The sequence below is a fragment of the Mustelus asterias genome, chromosome 13 (genome assembly GCF_964213995.1).
Source record: "Mustelus asterias chromosome 13, sMusAst1.hap1.1, whole genome shotgun sequence".
Lineage (NCBI taxonomy): Eukaryota > Metazoa > Chordata > Chondrichthyes > Carcharhiniformes > Triakidae > Mustelus > Mustelus asterias.
The window spans coordinates 59,554,118-59,573,012 of record NC_135813.1 but is presented as its reverse complement, the minus strand read 5'-3'; the positions used below and the strand labels follow the sequence as shown (position 1 = coordinate 59,573,012).

The window sequence follows — 18,895 nt, the reverse complement described above, 5'->3', positions numbered from 1 at the left end:
AATTCAACAGGGGACACCATATCCGTTCCTCCAATCCTCATGCTGGATTTTGTTCCACTGCCAGTTAAGATTTGAAAATGGGACATGTGGCTCCTGCAGGGGTGGTGGAATGTGGGCAGTAAAATCACTCAGTGTATCGGTGGTGGTGTTAATAGATATTTAAGATGCCCTTCTTTACTAGGGCCAACTCCCTGCTAAGCCCAGAAACCAGATTGGTGATATAAAGCGCTCATTGCTGTACCCAGCAGACTCCACTGTAATCTGTACACCCTGTGCACTTGGCTAGTGCTCCCTTTTAGTTTTTGTTTTGTTGCCATTGGTAACCTGCTGGGTGCATATTATTTTTCCAGTGTGATTGCATAATATGGAGCCAGACCCGTGGAGAACGAACAAAACAAATGCTTTCAGCTACAATGTAATTTCCTGTCAAATACGCACACTCTATACCTCAAACTCTTTTCCCCATCTGAGCTGATTCAGGTTAGGCCAGTTGAAAATCAAGTTACTCCACACCCATTGCCAAGCAAGGTTAGGCTGAGATATCAGAATTATTTCAGTGTTTGTATGTTACGCCATGGTGCCTAAGACGCAAAGCTCCGTTCCAGAGGTTTTTCCAAAGCTGAGTGGCAGGGATTCATTTCCAGACCTTGTGCACTGAAAGTACAGCCTGTGTTTAACCAAGGCTCTTTAGCTCTGAAGTTAGCACATTCCTCGGGCTGTTGGATGGACTAACATTAAATATATTCCTGTTAAATTTATCAAAGTATTTCACGGAGCTCTGTGATATATGCCAAAGAATTTATCCCAAAGTCTAAAATATAACTGGATTTATTTTCGTATGCTAGTGTATCCCTAAAATTTGCTCTCATTCAGCAGTTCTGTATGTTTCTGTCATCACTCCTTTTCAGATGCCCCTTACACTGTCTTCTAGCTTTTGCTGCTGTTAGTTGTTATCCCATTTACAGCAATCACAGCACAGTCAATGAAGATGGATTTTGCATTCTACATGTGCACAGGCCGAAACATCACATTTGCCAAGTGTGTATGGTTAAACTGTGTATTTATTTATAGCTGCGTGCCTAAGGCAAATGCATTGTGCACTCACTGTTCTGTTTGCTGCATATTTGTCTTGTTTCCACAATACTCAGCATGAACTTCCTGTTTATTCAGAGTAAGCAATAGATTAAGCTTTTGCTTATTCAGTAAAAATAAGGGATGAAGTGTGAAATTTCTATTTATTCAGCGAAACCAGCAGTAGCACTTTCGTGATCATATGGATAGAACTTCATATCTCAATTGACGTTATCACTGATACTTTAAAGGGCACTGTCTTCATTCTAGAATCATAGAATCTCAACAGTGCAGAAGGAGGCCATTCGGCCCATCACGCCTGCACTGATGGCAATCCAACCCAGGCACTATCCTCATAACCCCACGTATTTACCCTGCTAATCCTCCTGATACCAAGGGGCAATATAGCATAGCCAATCAACCTAACCCACACATCTTTAGAGTATATGTTGGAAAACCATTTTGTTATTTGTAAAGGGAGACGTCAGTTCATTTCCATTTCCAGTGTGATGACATCACATGAAAATGTCATTTGTTATTACACTATGCTTTTGTAAAAATAATTGAAAACAAGCACTTACATTTATATAGTGCTTTTCATGATCAGAGAATGCGCTGAAATGTTTTATAACCAATTTCATACTTTTGAAGTGTAGTCACTGTTGAAATGAGGGAAACACAGCAGCCAATTTTTTTTTTTACTATTCATTCGTGGGACATGGGCATCCCTGGCTGGCCAGCATTTATTGCCCATCCCCAGTTGCCCGAGGGCAGTTGAGAGTCAACCACATTGCTGTGGCTCTGGAGTCAAATGTAGGCCAGACCAGATAAGGACAGCAGATTTCCCACCCTAAAGGACATTAGTGAACCAGATGGGTTTTTACAACAATCGACAATGGTTTCATGGTCATCAGTAGATTCTTAATTCCAGATTTTTAAAAAATCAAGTTCAAATTCCACCATCTGACGTGAATGGGATTTGAACCCAGGTCTCCAGAACATTAGCTGAGTTTCTGGATTATTAGTCTAGCAATAATACCACCAAGACATTGCCTCCCCGAAGCTGGCACGGCTGACATCCTTCATTTCCCTCGCAAATGTCCATTGGAAGAATAACATTGCAATTTTGTTCGACTTGAGTTCCAAGCTCTTTATCAAAGTGACTAATTTAAGCCATGACTAAAATGGCTTGTATTTATGAAGAAACATGCTACATTCGCAAAGTAAAGGCAATGGAACACTAAGCAATGATTGATAGGCTTTTCTTCAAATCTAACACAAAAGGACAGGAGTGTAACACCTGAGAAACCACTTGCGGCTCATGTAAAGTTGGCTATCATTTCTCAGACACCCAGGTACATAACAATATCACAATGCTCTTAGTTAAGATGCTGTATCCTTTACAGAAAATTTCCTGCTCCCCCCATGCCCCGCAGTTCTCTCTTGCTAGTGCACCAGATGGCACTGCAGCTGTATAGTAAGGCAATGTGAACCATCTGGGCTAGACTTGTAAGCCCATGATATGTCCATACTGCACATACACATTCCTGCTAATTGTCTGGGTCAGTCTGCATCGAGGGTCACAAGCATTAATAGTTTTACATGCATCCAGGGCATTGAGTGCACAGACAGCTGCTGACTGCATGTAAAGCTGACAAAAACAGAATGTTACCCACCCCAATATCTACTTGAAATGAGATACCAGAAGAGGAATTCGAAGACTGTCATCATATCTCCGGATTTGGCTGACAGTTAGTAATTGTTTTTGGCTTTGCTTTTGTGCCGTTAAGTGGAACCCCTTGATTAGGTTGTTTGTTTTCCTGTATGCATTCAGTTAGGGGGTTAGTTCAGACACCTTGGATCTGAGATTGGATTACATCTTGAATTCCCTGTCTGTATATCAGAATATATGAGATACATCTTCACATGCAAACAAAGCAGCATCTGTTCATGCTTCAACCTTGACTAGCAATGTCAAGTACTTCTAACCGCAAGTACCAAATTGTCCTTGAGATTCTATTAGAATGCTTTCAAGAGCCAACAAAAGTAAAGGATATAGGCTATCTCGTAGATACAGTGTACCTGGAGTTTTGGAAGTATGTGATAAGCTTCCACTGCTGAGGATTCACAGAAGGTTCGTGAAATGAATCCCAGATTAGCTAACTGAATTGAAAATTGACAAATAAACACAACTGTGCCCCAAAAAACCAACAATTGGATTTCTGCAAGGGTATGTTCTAGGCTCCCTGCAATTCGTGAATACAACAATGTAATGGAGACCTCTTCTAGTTACATCAGAATTGCTGAAGGCACCAAGTTTTATGGCAGGAGACCAAAAAGAGATTAATTACATTGAAAAGGCTCTAGACAGAGTAGATGAACCAAGAAATGGAGGTTGAACATTGAAGAAGAGAAAAAGTACAATCAGTTCCTCTGCAATCCTGAGAACTAGAGCAAAAGTTTCAATATAGGGTCTGTGTGCCTTTGAAGCAAGTGCAAGTCAGCAAGATGCTCTCTTACGTTATGTAGGCAATAGTCTTTCCCCTAGCCATTATATATATGCTTTCCCCAAGGCAATCTCTAATTATTTTTTAGTAGCCTATGGTTTCTGATTGTTGTTAATATGGTCCATCTTTGAAGAGTTAAAACTATATTTTGAAGCTTGGGATAGGCTGGGACCTTCTCGAGTCTGCATATTGTGAGGGACTAAAACCTCACATTGTATAGTTTTATATATGCTCGTCACTATTTCTAAAATTTTTAAAACACAGACCTTAAAATGACTGAAACTGTCTGTGACCATCACCACTGCCCCCCCCCCCCCCCCTCCCCAGGGGAAAAGAGAAGCCACTTGGCAGTTTAGGAAAGCTCACACCTCATTGGGCCCAATTCTACCATCAAGTTGCGCCCATTTTCGGGCGCGAATACTTGGTAAAGTTGGGCGTGAGGTGAGTAGCGCAATCCGCGCCCGCCTCCACGCCGGTTTCCCCCTTTACCAAGACCCAAAAATGGCTGCAATCAGGACCAGGCGCGACAGCCATTTAAATGCATTTGCATGCATTTAAATTGACTTAATGGGCTGTACACCCAACCTTACTGGCACTTCCCCTTTATCACCACGTTCCCCCATCCAGAATCGGCGCAAAAGGGACATGTTCCACAAAAGTCCGATTTGGGTGCTCCAGTTAGTGAGGAGTGGCGGGGGGGTGTGGATCCGCTGCCACTCTGCCTGAGATCAGTGAGGGGAAGGGGTGTCCGCTGCCGCTCTGCCTGAGATCAGTGAGAGGGAAGGGGGGTCCGCTGTCACTGTGCCTGAGATCGGTGGAGGGGGAGGGGGCTGCGATCAGTCTGGATGGCGGAAGGGGTGGGGGCTTAAGGCGGTCAGTAATGTTGTGGGGATGGGGCAATGTCTGTGGGGGCCAGGGGGAGGCATTATCCGGCCCGGGAGCAATATGGCAGGGGAGCCACATTCTATCTTTTTTTTGCGCATGCGCAGTTGGAGGCGTCGATCGGAGCTGCGGGATTTTGGGTGCATTAAGCCCCACCCACAGGCTTATGCAGCCGCGATTCGGACTCGCTGATATTTTTGCAGGCAGAGTGCGTTTGGGGGCGCCTGAGAACGGGTCTAAAAGTCGGATCTGAAACACTCCCAGTTTCAAGTCCACCCAACACTTGAAATCAAAATGGTAAAATAGGGCCCATTATCTCTGAGGAGCTACCAACAACAACCCCCCCCCCCCCCCCCCCCGTGAATTGCACAGCCCAACTTCAAAAAGAGCTATACAAAGGTCATCTGTATTTAACAACCCAGGCTGGCTAGAAGGAGATGGACTGTCTGCTGAGGCAAAGCCCCACAACCTTCCTTTCAATTCCTAATGGCTAAGACTCTTTAAAAGCCAGACAGTGGATACATATCCTTCGTCAATGGTAGTGAAGAGGTAGGAGTCTTTTGACATGGGCCTCTTGTTTGTGGAACAAGTTGTTGTTGTTAGCATATCTTCACACCCATACTGTTTTTTTTACCCTTTGGGGCATAGTGAAGGAAGTGGTAGAAGGATTTCCGAGTAATATTACCTTGCTGAACTGAAAAGCTCAGTCTGTTTAACATCTGACTAGCAGGCCACGCTGAAGGACAACTGGCCCCATCTACAGTACTTCTGCTGGCAGTCTGTACCATTGCTGACAAGATGTGGAGATGCCAGAGTTGGACTGGGGTAAGCACAGTAAGAAGTCTCACAACACCAGGTTAAAGTCCAACAGGTTTATCTGGCAGCACAAGCTTTCAGAGTCTCGCTCCTTGAAGAGGGGTGAGACTCCGAAAGCTTGTGCTGCCAAATAAACCTGTTGGACTTTAACCTGGTATTGCTGACAACACAGATTCATGATCATTATTATTCTTGTGTGAAGTCAGCAACACCGGAAAAATGAATTATCCAACATCAGAGCCCTCTGACCTCTCTGAACAAATGCCTCATTGAACCTTGATTATAAGCTCTGGAGCTTATTTGAAACTATTTATTTTCTCTACTGTAAATCTTTCTTTTCCCTATTGCTTAATTTACTATCTGAATAGAAAAAGAACGTCACGGACCTTCCTAGCTATGAGGAGAGGTTGGAGAAACTTGGTTTGTTCTCAATGGAACGACGGAGGTTGAGGGGCGACCTGATAGAAGTCTACAAGATTATGTGAGGCATGGACAGAGTGGATGGTCAGAAGCTTTTTCCCAGGGTGGAAGAGTCAATTACTAGGGGGCACAGGTTTAAGGTGCGAGAGGCAAGATTTAAAGGAGATGTACGAGGCAGATTTTTTACACCGAGAGTAGTGGGTGTCTGGAACTCGTTGCCGGGGGAGGTAGTGGAGGCGGATACGGTAGTGACTTTTAAGGGGCGTCTTGACAAATACATGAATAGGATGGGAATAGAGGGATATGGTCCCCGGAAGGGTAGGGGGTTTTAGTTCAGTCGGGCAGCATGGTCGGTGCAGGCTTGGAGGGCCGAAGGGCCTGTTCCTGTGCTGTAATTTTCTTTGTTCCTTGTTCGTGTTTTGAGTGTGTGCAAATAAACTAACTCTATCTTGAGATTTCTGTGGGTTATTAATGGAAAATTGGATTCCACCTAAACAGTGGGGCTGGAAAATACATCATCACTTATAAAGAGGAAGAAGAATCAAATCACCTTTCTGCTTACGGACAGATGGTAGAGGAGAAATTAGTGCTGGTTAAATTAACCACCATCCTGTCTAACAAGATTACAATTATCGTATTACAACATTTAACCACTTACACAGCACACCACACAAAGGAACAAACGATATTGTTTTGAAATGTTCATACGTTGGGGAGGTAAAATGAAGAGGAAAGAAAATTTGGTTTGTAGCAAACACAGGAACAGAACTCTACTGTGCAAGTGCACACAGCTCAACAACACTGAAATATTCATTGTCCGCGGACATCCGCAGGCAAAGGAATAGAATATATGTGTGATTACCAACATTCACTCAAAGTATCCAGTCAATGTGACGTGATTGTCAATGACTCTATTTGTGTCCCAAAATATACTTCAGAAGCACCGCATTACCATTCAGATTAGGTATTTCAATCCCACACTAAAGCCACTTTGCAATACTATTTTGTGGGCAGTTTTGGATACCTTATCTTCAAAAGCACATTTGTTAGAGCAGATTAGGGGAAGAGCATAGGATGGTTCCAAAGGTTAAAATATTAAATAATTGTGAACAGGGTGCTGATAGAATTGAGTGCTTTTCTGTTGAAGAAATAGAAGTTGTACTCGTCTCAATTTTGGTTTTCAGATTGCTTGAAGGCACATTAAGGCTACTTAATTTTTGCTATCATCACAGAAGTGAAAGACTTGCGGGAAATTAGTGGGTTGATCAGGGTTAGAAAGGTGTGATTGCTTTTTCTTTCCCTGCACACATTTTGTGGGTTTGACCCCCATGCAAACCAATTAATGAGTCAAATTAAAGGGCTTTGCAAGGCTGTGCCAGTGGCTCAAGTTTGTCACAGCAGCCTGCAGCAGAGCTAGACAAATCCTGAGTTCAGAAGGTCATGTCGGAAGAAACAATGACTTGAATTTATATAGTGCCTTTGACAACCTCAGGAAGTCCCAAAATGCTTTATGAACAACTAAGTATTTTATTTGGTGTAGCATAGGAAATTTGGTAACCAATGTGTGCACAACAAGGTCCCACAAGCAGCAGTGTGATAATTACCAGATAATCTGTTTTATTGATTGTGACTGAGGGACATAAATTACCAGGACACTGATTTTGGTTTAATTAGGTTTATTATTGTCATATTTATTAGCATACAGTGAAAAGTATTGTTTCTTGTGCACTGTACGGACAAAACATACTGTACATACATAGAGAAGAAAGGAGTGGATGCAGAAAGTAGGGTTTCAGTCATAACTGGAGAGTAGAGAAAGATCATAATAGAAGGCAGGTCCCTTCAAAAGTCTGATTGCAGCAGGGAAGAAGCTGTTCAGCAGGGAAGAAGCTGTTCTTGAGTCAGTTGGTACATGACCTCAGACTTTTGTAGGTGGAAGAGAGTATGTCCAGGGTGAGTGGGGTTCTTGATTATGCTGGCTGCTTTTCCGAGGCAGCAGGAAGTATAGTTAGGGTCAATGGATGGGAGGTTGGTATGCATGATGGACTGGGCTTCGTTCACAACCCTTTGTAATTTCCTGTGGTCTTGGACAGAGCAGGAGCCATACCAAGCTTTGAAAGGATGCTTTCTATGGTGCATCTGTAAAAGTCGGTGAGAGTCACAGTGGATATGCCAAATTTCCTTAGCCTCCTAAGAAAGTAAAGGCATTGGTGGGCTTTATTAACTATAGCATTGGTGTGGAGGGACCAGGACAGGTTGTCTCTGGACACCTAGAAACTTGAAGCTCTCTAGACCATTTCCACTTCATTCATGTTGATGTAGACAGGGGCGTGTCCTCCACTACGCTTCCTGAAGTCAATGACTATCTCTTTTGTTTTGTTGACATTGAGGGAGAGATTATTTTCGTCACACCAGCTTACCAGATTCTCTGGTGAGACTGGTCAGGCCTTCCCTGCGCATGATGCTGTGGGTTAAAGTAGGATTTATACAGTTGACCTCTGTCTCTGGATAAGGAAGGAAAAAAATAGCCAGGGTTCCTGATCAGTATCTATAGGAAAGAGCTTGTGTTAGCTTTAACTGAAAACAGAGTTGGCTCCTGAAGCCTGTGGAATCCCACACTAGCTGACATCAGCACCTGACAAAGGAGGGGAAAATATTGATGAAAGAAACGCAGCACTCTCATGATCAAAAATAAATATTAATATCAAAATGCAGACATTGATGTAGAGAATTGAAGTTTAACAGGAAAGAGAATCACAGAATTCAAATTGTCGTCTCCTTGCAGTAGTGCTCTCTGGGTATGTTTAGAAGCAGAAACTCCGCGCTTCTTCCCCACCTTCTTTAAGGCACAAAATACAATTGTAGCTATCCCAGCTGAGATAACTTACCTCGACACAGAATGGGAATTAAAGTTGGAATAACCTGGATCTGTATCTGTATTCTAGTATATCTATCCCTGTGGCACAGTGGTTAGCACTGCTGCCTCTCAGCGCCAGGGACCCGGGTTCGATTCCCGGCTTGGGTCACTATCTGTGCGGAGTCTGCATATTCTCCCCGTGTCAGCATGGATTTCCTCCGGGTGCTCCGGTTTCCTCCCACAGCTCGAAAGATGTGCTGATTAGGTGCATAGGCCATGTTAAGTTTTCCCTCAGTGTACACGAACAGGCGCCAGAGTGTGGCGATTAGGGGATTTTCACAGTAACTTTATTGCAATGTTAATGTAAGCCTACTTGTGACACTAATAAATAAACAAAAATTAAACTTACTTTCTTGAAAAATTCTATTTTTATAATGGTCCTGGCTAACTGAGGTCACACGGGATTATACAGAGCCAGCGGAGTAAATAGCGAATCGGCAGAAGAGGAAAATAAATCTTCATTCTGGGAACTTGCAAAGAGCAGATGCAAAATGTTTGTGTGGCTCAGTAGGTACAGTCCAATCTGGGTATTATATTTGGTTGTACAAGTGTCTTGTGAATTCTTTACTCATTATTTAACGTCTCTCTCTTAATTTGATCAAATTCCCTATTGAATCTACTCACTCTCTTCCCCTGGATGTTAAACAGGAGGATTGTATACTAGTTTGAATTGGGCTGTCTCGGCAGCAGTGTGCCTGAATATAGGTCATTCTCTCTCCCTCTCTCTCTTGCGTATGCAAGGAGAGTTATTCTGTGTCATGATCCTGAAGCAAAGAAACTGGGGCACTCTGTATTATTTACCCTCCATGTCATAGCATCACAGCGTAGAGACACAGGGCCACTAGAGTAACGACTATAGATTTGACCTTTTGATGTTTAACATCGTCTGATGATGACACTTATGTTATTTAAACATGGTGTTTGTAAAGAGGGAGACACTATCGTGGACCCATACACCTAATTGATCCAGAAAGATGGCACTGGGTTGCCTTGTTATTATTGACAAAGATGGAAATGCCTGTGTCCATTCTATGGAGGCACTACCATTAAAGGAATTGAACATGAACTCTGATTTCAACAGAACAAAAACCTCTAAAGCCAAACCACAAAGTTTTTGCATTACTGAATATTACATTCTCCTCGATAGATACAATTGCCATGATTAGTGAGGTGAGTTTTATGCCAAGGGAACCCAGTCAGATAAAAATGCCAGACTTGCATTTATATAGTGCCTTTCACAATTTTAGGAACTTCCAAAGCACTTTACAGCCAGTGGAGTACATTTGAAGTGTAGTTATTGTCGTAATGTAGGAAATCTGGCAACCAACTATGCATAGCAGGATCCCATATACAACAATATAACAACACCTGTTTTAGTGATATTGGTTGAGGGGTAAATGTTGGGAAAACACCCCAACTCTTCAAAATAATGCCTTTGAAATCATTTCTGCCCACTAGAAGGCAAACGGGCTTTAGTTTAACAAAGAATGTCACCACCACAGTGTCACACTTCCTCTCTACTGCACTGACGTGTCAGAGTGTGTGCTGAAGTCTTCAGAGTGGAACCTTCTGATTCACATAGCCAAATTTCAGTCATCCTTATACCAGATATGCTTCCATAGACTAGCCATGGCAGGAATATTCAGAATGCTTGCAAGTTGTTCTCTTCCAGTCTACACAAATGCTCCACACTGAGCCAGACTGACCATCTTAATTTAATAAAGCAAATTACTGCGGATGCTGGAATCTGAAACCAAAAGAGAAAACGCTGGAAAAGCTTCAACAAAGGGTTATCTGGATTTGAAACGTCAGCTCTTTTCTCTCCTTACAGATGCTGCCAGACAATCTTAATTTGGCTGTCAGTGTAACTTTTAGCATACTGAGGATTATTTAGCTAATGTTGTCCAATCACAGATCACACTTGTTGCCACACAATGGCAATGCAATGTTGTCCAATCACAAGCTTATACATCAACAGCGAAGCTGTGTCCATGTGCTCATTTGCCATTGCTAGTCTATTCAACAATGTTCCACTTAAAGAAGGTAAGAAGTTTAACAACACCAGGTTAAAGTCCAACAGGTTTATTTGGTAGCAAAAGCCACACCTTTTGGTAATTTGGTAGCAAAAGGTGGCTTTTGCTACCAAATAAACCTGTTGGACTTTAACCTGGTGTTGTTAAACTTCTTACTGTGTTTACCCCAGTCCAACACCGGCATCTCCACATCACCACTTAAAGAAGCCATAGATATTTGCACTCAGCTTTATATCATAGTAATTGGACCTGCCACCATTGGGTGAATCAGTGTTCACATGAATTCAGAAACTCGTCCAGTTCAATTTCAATGACACTATGTGTGGCCAAATAGATGGTGTTGCCATGGGGTCCCCTTTAGGGGTCCTCTCTCCACTCACATTGTCTGTACTTTTAAGACTTGATTACCTGTAAAGACTCGCATTCCAACCATTATTTTGTGAATTGAGTTTGTGTCTTTATATGCCCTGTTTGTGAACAGAACTCCCACTTACCTGATGAAGGGGCAGCGCTCCGAAAGCTAGTGGCTTTTGCTACCAAATAAACCTGTTGGACTTTAACCTGGTGTTGTGAGACTTCTTACTGTGTTTACACCAGTCCAACACTGGCATCTCCACATCATGTCCCCTTTAGGCCCAGCTCTTGTAAACATCTTTGTTGGCTTCCACGAAAAATGTGTCTTCAATGGAATGATGCCTAATCTCCTACCCTTGTATATTTCAGATATGTGGATGATATGTTTGCTATTTTTAAATCTATAGCAGCTGTGACGATACCTTACCTTTAAGAAATATACTTCTCATCATGTTTCTGGTGAAGGTGTGTTTATGCCTCAACTCTGTTTTAACGATGCAGAATTGTCTATAGCCGGCAACCCACCTGCTGATTTTGCAGAAGGTTAATTGCTCCTAATTCTTGGAGTGTTTATTTTAATCTGGGTTAGTGCATTATTGTTATTCTTAGAGTTTTTCCATAGGGTTTTTGAGTAGGGTTTGATTAAGTTGACTGATGAGAGGAAAATCATGTGTGGGTGGAGCTAGGCTTATAGAGAGAAAGAAACAGGCAGTTGCTGTTTGTATTTGGATGAAGCGCTCTCTCTCTGAAAATTGAAGTCTGGGACCTGGTAGAAAAGAGGTATCTCTTTCTTCAGAGGTCTGCAAAAAGCAAAAGATGTTCTCTCTCTCTCTCTCTCTCTCCCCCCCCCCCCCCCAACCCCCACTTTCTCATTGGATTTCTGCTGTGTAAATTCAGGTTTTTCTCTGGAGGCTGCTATCTGAGAATCAGAAGATAGCTGTCTCTCTGTACCTCTATCCAGATGGGTTAAAAGGCTTGAGGGCTGAGAATTCACATAAGTCTCTGTGTCTTGCTAACTGATTCTGAGGAGGAATTTACATCTATTGGGATATTGCTTAAATTAGAACAAGTAAAATAAAAGGACAGTTAAGGATCTTGTCATGTTTAAATATTTCAATTGGTAAAAGTTATGCTAATTCTTTTTGTTATATTTTAACTGTGTTGTTCAATAAAGTTCATTTTAATGAAAGCTTCCTGGTGGGTTAATAGAATGACACTTAAAGCAAAACATCTCATCCTCTCACTAATGCCAAAATCAAAAATAGTACAGATCTAGGCTAACTTCATAATATTCCTTGTAATTCCTCATCTGGTCCCTAACACAACATGTAACAACTTCCTTGCATGTTTTAATGGGCTCTATCCTGCACTCAAATTCACCTTTGAAATAAGCAGTCAAATGAATTCCCTTTCTTTGATGCACTAGCTATGAAATCTTCCAGAGGTTCTCTGACTTGTGAACAAGGACATCAACATTTCCCCATCTCTTACCATTTAAGAAAGACTGTATTTCTGTTTTTCCTGTGGATAACTTCACATTTTTCCACATTATATTCCACCTGTCATGTTCTTGCCCACTCACTTACCCTGCCTAAATCCCCTTGAAGCCTTTTTGCATCCTCCTCACCACTCGCATTCCCACCTAATTTTGTGTCATCAGTCAACTTGGAAATATCACATTTGGTCCCCACATCCAAATCATTTGATATAGCTTGTAAATACTGGGACCCAAGCACTGATCCTAGTCACAGCCTGCTAACCTGAGAATGACCTATTTATTCTTACTCTGTTTTTTGCCTGCTAACCAGTTCTCAACCCATGCCAATATATTACCCCCAATCCCATGTGCTTTAATTTTTCTTGCTAATCTCCTGTGTGGGACCTTATCAAAAGCCTTCATAAAATGCAAATACATAACATCCACCAGTTAGTTCCCCATTATCTATTCTGTTGGTTACATCCTCAAAAGTCAAACATTATTTCCCTTTCATAAATCTATGTAGACTCTGCCCAAACCTGCCATCATTTTCAAAGTGTCCATTTTCACTGTTAATGTCAGGCTAACATTTCCCATTTTCTCTCTCTCCCTCCTTTCCTAAATAATGGGGTTACATTTGCTACCTTCCTATCTGCAGTCGCCATTCCAGAATCCATAGAATTTTGATTGATGAGGATTTGCTGTCTCTACAGCCACCTCTTTCAACACTCTGGAATATGGATTATCTGGCCTAAGGGATTTATCAACTTTCTAGAAATCATAGAAACCCTACAGTACAGAAAGAGACCATTCGGCCCATCGAGTCTGCACCGACCACAATACCACCCAGGCCCTGCTCTCATATCCCTACATATTGACCCACTAATCCCTCTAACCTACGCATCTCAGGACACTAATTTTTTTAGCATGGCCAATCAACCTAACCTGCACATCTTTGGACTGTGGGAGGAAACCAGAGCACCCGGAGGAAACCCACGCAGACACGAGGAGAATGTGCAAACTCCACACAGACAGTGACCCGAGCCGGGAATCGAACCCAGGTCCCTGGAGCTGTGAAGCAGCAGTGCTAACCACTGTGCTACCGTGCCGCCCCTTTCAGTCCCATTAATTTCTGCAGTAGTACTTTATTACTAATTTGTCAATTTAGACAGATTGTTTAGTTTCTCGTGATACCCCATTATGAATTATCCTGTCTGTGCCTGTAGTGGGCCCACATTTGACTTTGCTAATCTTTTCCTTTTTCCATACCTAGAAAAGTTTTTACAGTCTGTTTTCTCGCTAGTTTACTTTCATATTCTATTTTCTCTTTTTCTTATCAGTTTCCTGGTCCTCCTTTGCTGAATTCTAAAATGCTCCCAATCCTCAGGTTTACTGTTTTTTCAGCAACTTTATAAGCCTCTTCCTTTGGTCTCATATAGTCTTTAACGTCCCTTGTTAGCCTTGGTCATCTTTCCTGTTAGGTTTTTGTGTCTCAAAGGAATGTAACTTTGTTATAAATCCTGTATTAATTCTTTAAATGCTAACCATTGCTTCTCATACCATCGTAATCTTCTTTGTTTAGATTTAAGACCCTAGTTTTGGATTGAACTATATCACTTTCAAACTTAATGGAAAATTTTATTATATTATGGTCACTCTTCCCTTGAGGTTGCTTTACAATGAAATTATCAATTCTCCCTTTCTCATTGCACAATACTAGATCTAGTTGTTCCTCCACATACTGCTCTGGTAAACCATCTCGTATGCATTCCAGGATCCTGTTCTCCACAGCATTAGTGTAAATTAGATTTATCAAGTTTATAGGTAGATTGAAGTCTCCCTTTATTACTATGTTAACCTTGTTACATGCACCTCTAATTTCCTGATTTATGTCATGCCCAACATTACCACTACTGTTCGGTGGCCTATTAAACAACTGATATTTGCTGCTTGCTATTTCTTCGCTCCATCCAAACTGATTATAGATCTTTATGTTCTGATCTAAGATCCTTTCTCACTAATGTACTGATCTCATCCTTTATTAACAACATCAATCCATCTCCTTTTCCTTTTTTGCCAAATGTGAATACTCTTGAACGTTTGGTTCCCAGCCCTGGTCACCCTGCAGCCACATCTCCAAAATGGTAATTAGATCATACCTGTTTACTTCTAATTTTGCTGCCAATTTATCTGTCTTGTTGTAAATGCTGTGTACATTCAAATGCCTTTAATTCTGTCTTAATATTTTTGCAATCTGCCCGTACACTCTAAGTCCGTATGCTCTCTCCCTTCCTGCCACACTCAGATTATCAATTCCCTTATTGCTACCTTCCTCTCTTGCCTTATCCTCTTGCTTTATCACATGTTCCTCATTTGTTCTGTCACCCCCACTATTTAGTTTAAAGCTCTATCTAACACCTTAGTTATATGAACACTGATCCCAGCATGGTTTGGGTGAAGACCATCCCTATAGTACTACCCTGACTTTCCCGGTATTGGTGCCAGTGCCCCATGGAGCAAAACGTATTCCCCCCATGTCAATCTTTGAGTCACGCATTTAATGCTCTAATCTTACTGAGACTTTTCTAATTTTACGAAGACTTTTAACCTTTAGAGCCTAATGAAGAGCCTAATTTTAAATTTTACTAGTTAATTCAATATAAAATCGTACAGAAAGCAAAATAAAGGAAGGGAAAGAAAGATGAGAGATATAAAAGAGACAAAGAAAATGTTTTTAATTTTTAAAAAAAGATCTCCAATAATAATTAAAATCTCAAGGTGTGACACTCCCCACTTAAAAAAAAGTAAAATTGCAGTGCTGGAGAGGTTGATTGACAGTAATTATGCTACTGAAAGTTCACTTACAGTAGGATAAGCCAAACCCTTTCCGGTACATTTAGTGGTAACTAGTGGGTCAATGCCGCAATTTCCTGATTTTACGCATTTGCCTGCATATGTGCATATGCTGGAAGTTGCTGTCCAATTTATTCCTCAATGAATGTGAATGCTAATAGCTTCAACTTTATTCCTGTGACAAAATTGAGGCCATTATAACTAATTGAGGTGTGAAAGTGCATAGAGACATCTGTATTGTGTCCCATTTACCTAGCTTTTCTATGGAAGAACTAATAACACCGAAGGGAGCAAACAAAGAGAGATAGACAGAGTGAAGAGTTTCAAATAAATCAAATTGTTCAAAGAAATACAGTTAGTTTGAGAAAGAAGCATGAATCAGTGATTTCAGGGGAGGATGCACTTGACAGCTGTGCCAGTACAATATGTGTGAAAGACTAAATGTTACTGGATGGGAAGACCAAGAACAACCAGGTACTATTACAACCTCTCACACACTGTGTTTAACTCACCAGGTCATTGAAGTCACTTAGCAGCTGATGGAACCAGACAGTTAGCTATAGAGTATGTCTCCATTTAATACCCCCACAGTGTTGGTAACCCGCTTTGCAGCAACTGGATTGGTTCTTTATGCCCTTGGCTGGGGAGTAGTATGTGGTGAAGGGAGAGCCAAATATTAAAATACTTCTCAAAGATCCTCAGTCTGGCTTTGATTGTGCTTCTACAGATTTGAGTGTGCTCAAGTCCTTAATTGTCTGGCGAATCAGCATTGTCAGCACTGAGGATGGGATTTAGTGTGTACAGTAAAATGGCTAACACAGTCTCAACAGATGTTACATCTTTTATTTATTTTTGACCTTCATCTTTAATTCATATCACACATCTTTGAAAGTGTGTCAACTGTGAACTCTCTACGCAAAGTAATCTTTAAGCCTTATGGAAAAAACAAAACCAAGCATTAGAAAGATACCTTACGTTGATACCAATGACAAAATGATGTTACTAAGTACTGGAGTTTATCTTTCCTTAATGTCAATGCATTTAAAACGTTTATGAAAATGTTACTGCTTATTATGAAACTGTCTAATAGAGCAGTGATGGTTGGGTCATTCGAAACATTGTAAAGGAAATGTTTTCTTTTATTCTCACGGTGTGAGCATCGCCAACAGCACGAACATTTATTGCCCATCTCGAGTTGTCCTGGGGAGGTAGTGGTGCACTGCTGCAGTCCATGTGATGAAGGTGTTATTATAAAGAGAGTTCCAGGATTTTAATTCGGTGTACATGAGGGACCAGGATACAAATCCAATAGCCTGATGTGTGACTTAAAGGAGAATGTGGAATTTTTGGTGCTTGCATCCACTGGTGCCCTTGTACTGGTTGGGGATTTGAGAGGTGCTGTTGAAGAAATCTTTGCAAATTGCTGCAGTGCATCATGTAAATAGTAGACACTGCAATTATGGTGGTGTCAGTGGTGATGATGAAGTAATTGGATGTTTAAGATGTTGGATGGAGTGTCGTTCTAGTGGGCTGTTTTCCCCTGAGTGGTGTTGAGCTTTTCTTACATGGTCGCAGCTGTACCCGTCTAGGCAAGTGGAAAATATTCCACTATACTTTCTGACTTGTGCCTTATAGGTGGTGAAGAGTCACGAGGGTGAGCCACTTTCTCTGACCTGCTTTAGTGGCACAGCATTTATCTACTGGCCCAGTTGAGTTTCTGGCCAGAGGGACAGTCCCACCAAAATCCAAACTTGAATCAAGTTTATATTTTAAGAAATAATGTAAATGTACAAAATTGTCGTAGTTGACCCCTGATAACCATCTGCAAAACACATCAAAATATCTTGAGACTTTTTGCACATGATGCAGATTAAGCTCTCAAATGGTTGGGCCTCACTAACAGCAAACAAACAGTAATTCACATAATCTAGTGTAACATAGCAGTGAGAGTATGGATAAGGCAAACAGGGTAACCTCCTCTGGGGAAATCCCACAATCCCGGTGATCAGTCATCTATTACTCTGTTCAGAATTTGAACACATTGGATTCCTATGACAGGCTGGTTCTAACTCATTACCTAGTGGCAATGGGAGATTCTTACACAGTCTAATAATTACGAGGAGTTGAGTTCTTTCAGTGTTGTAAGCTTCATGGATGAAGTGCTGTATAAGAACCTGATCAGGTGATACAGTGCTTGTTAGACAGAACTGAAGGTTCATTAATTTTTCAGAGTTTCAGGTTTTTGTCAACTGGCAGATTGATGCTCTCAGAGTAAGAAAGCAGAAGGGTAAAATCTCCATATGTAACCGTGTTTACCTGAATATCTGATGCATCTTATATTTTCTTGCAATTTTGTTTTCCCTCAAATACATGTGAACTGTACGTGCATCAGTTAGAGGACAATTAGTATTAATTTTCTTGTGTTTGAATTTCAGAGTGGTTGGTGGCTTTGAGACCCTGACGGCCATGGAGAATGTAGAGAGTGATGTGAAGACTGACATGCCAAAGGTAAACCTACTCTAAAGATATCAGTCTTTGAGGCCATACACCGATACACCGGTGACAGATGTTGTCTTTGCCAATGCTGAACAACACACCAGAGTCATAACTGATGGGCATTGCAATCTCAGGGCACTGGATTCAGTACCTAGACTGGCCAGGTGGAGCCTGCATTAGACTTGGTCATTGTGTTGTTTCCTGTGATCTCCATAACTTGGCCCTCCAGAAAGGTATGAACCTTGAAGGATGATGAGCCCTCAAAGGGCACAGCTTATTGCAGGAGAGGAGAGAGGATGGGGTATTAGAGGCAGAGGGAGCTGCTCTCCCTCATGGGTGCCAAGCCTCCAGCTCCCTGTGACAACTTGCTTTCCTGTGGTGCAGTATTAGGCTTTATACTTGCTCTGCACAACCAGCAACCTCAGTGATGGCTGCCTTTCCCTTCTGTAATCTGCCTCCATTCCTGTCCCTCCTGGCTTTAATTGGACAGGAAACCCACTTCCATTCCAATTAAAGACTCAGCCCCAGGAAAATCCCAAACTCAGTCAGTTCCCCACCAAAGGCAGATTCCTGTCCCACTCCTGTTTCCCGTCTCCAAGGGGGAAATATCCAGCCCCATATTTCTGTTTTTCCTTTTTCTACATTAATACCGAACAGCCAGAGATGAAACTATTATATTTTAATTTATGTAGCTGTTGCTGGAATTGGTTCCCGGCCTTGCCTTCCAAGTTTTCTATCGCAGCAGCTTTTTTATAATTATTCGTCCTTCCATTCCCTATATCATGTGGCATTGCTTTATCAATGCAGCTTTGTGAAAAGATAACCTTATCCTTAATTAATGCATCCACAGATAGAACGATCTCCTGGCCTTCACTCTCATTCCCATCCTGAGGATGAACCCTCTCACCTATTTCGACTGTCCAAAGCTTGGTTGTTTTATATTTCTTTCTTTTCTGAAACTGAAAGTCTGATTGTAACCTGATTAGAAGCGCCCTTGCTCTGAAAAATTTGCATTTTTGTAGTACCTTTCACAGAGGAAAATGTTCCATGGCGCTTCACATAAATATGA

The 18,895-nt window shown here is 41.6% G+C and overlaps 1 protein-coding gene across 2 annotated transcripts in view; it reads left to right on the top strand.

The window, feature by feature from the left end:
- ppil2 (peptidylprolyl isomerase (cyclophilin)-like 2) overlaps positions 1-18,895 on the top strand; it is a 350,538-nt gene that overhangs the window by 322,494 nt on the left and 9,149 nt on the right. For both annotated transcript variants that reach the window (XM_078226847.1, XM_078226848.1), the window contains exon 17: positions 17,766-17,838. In XM_078226847.1, coding sequence (XP_078082973.1) covers positions 17,766-17,838 — 73 coding nt within the window. The remainder of the gene's footprint in view (positions 1-17,765; positions 17,839-18,895) is intronic.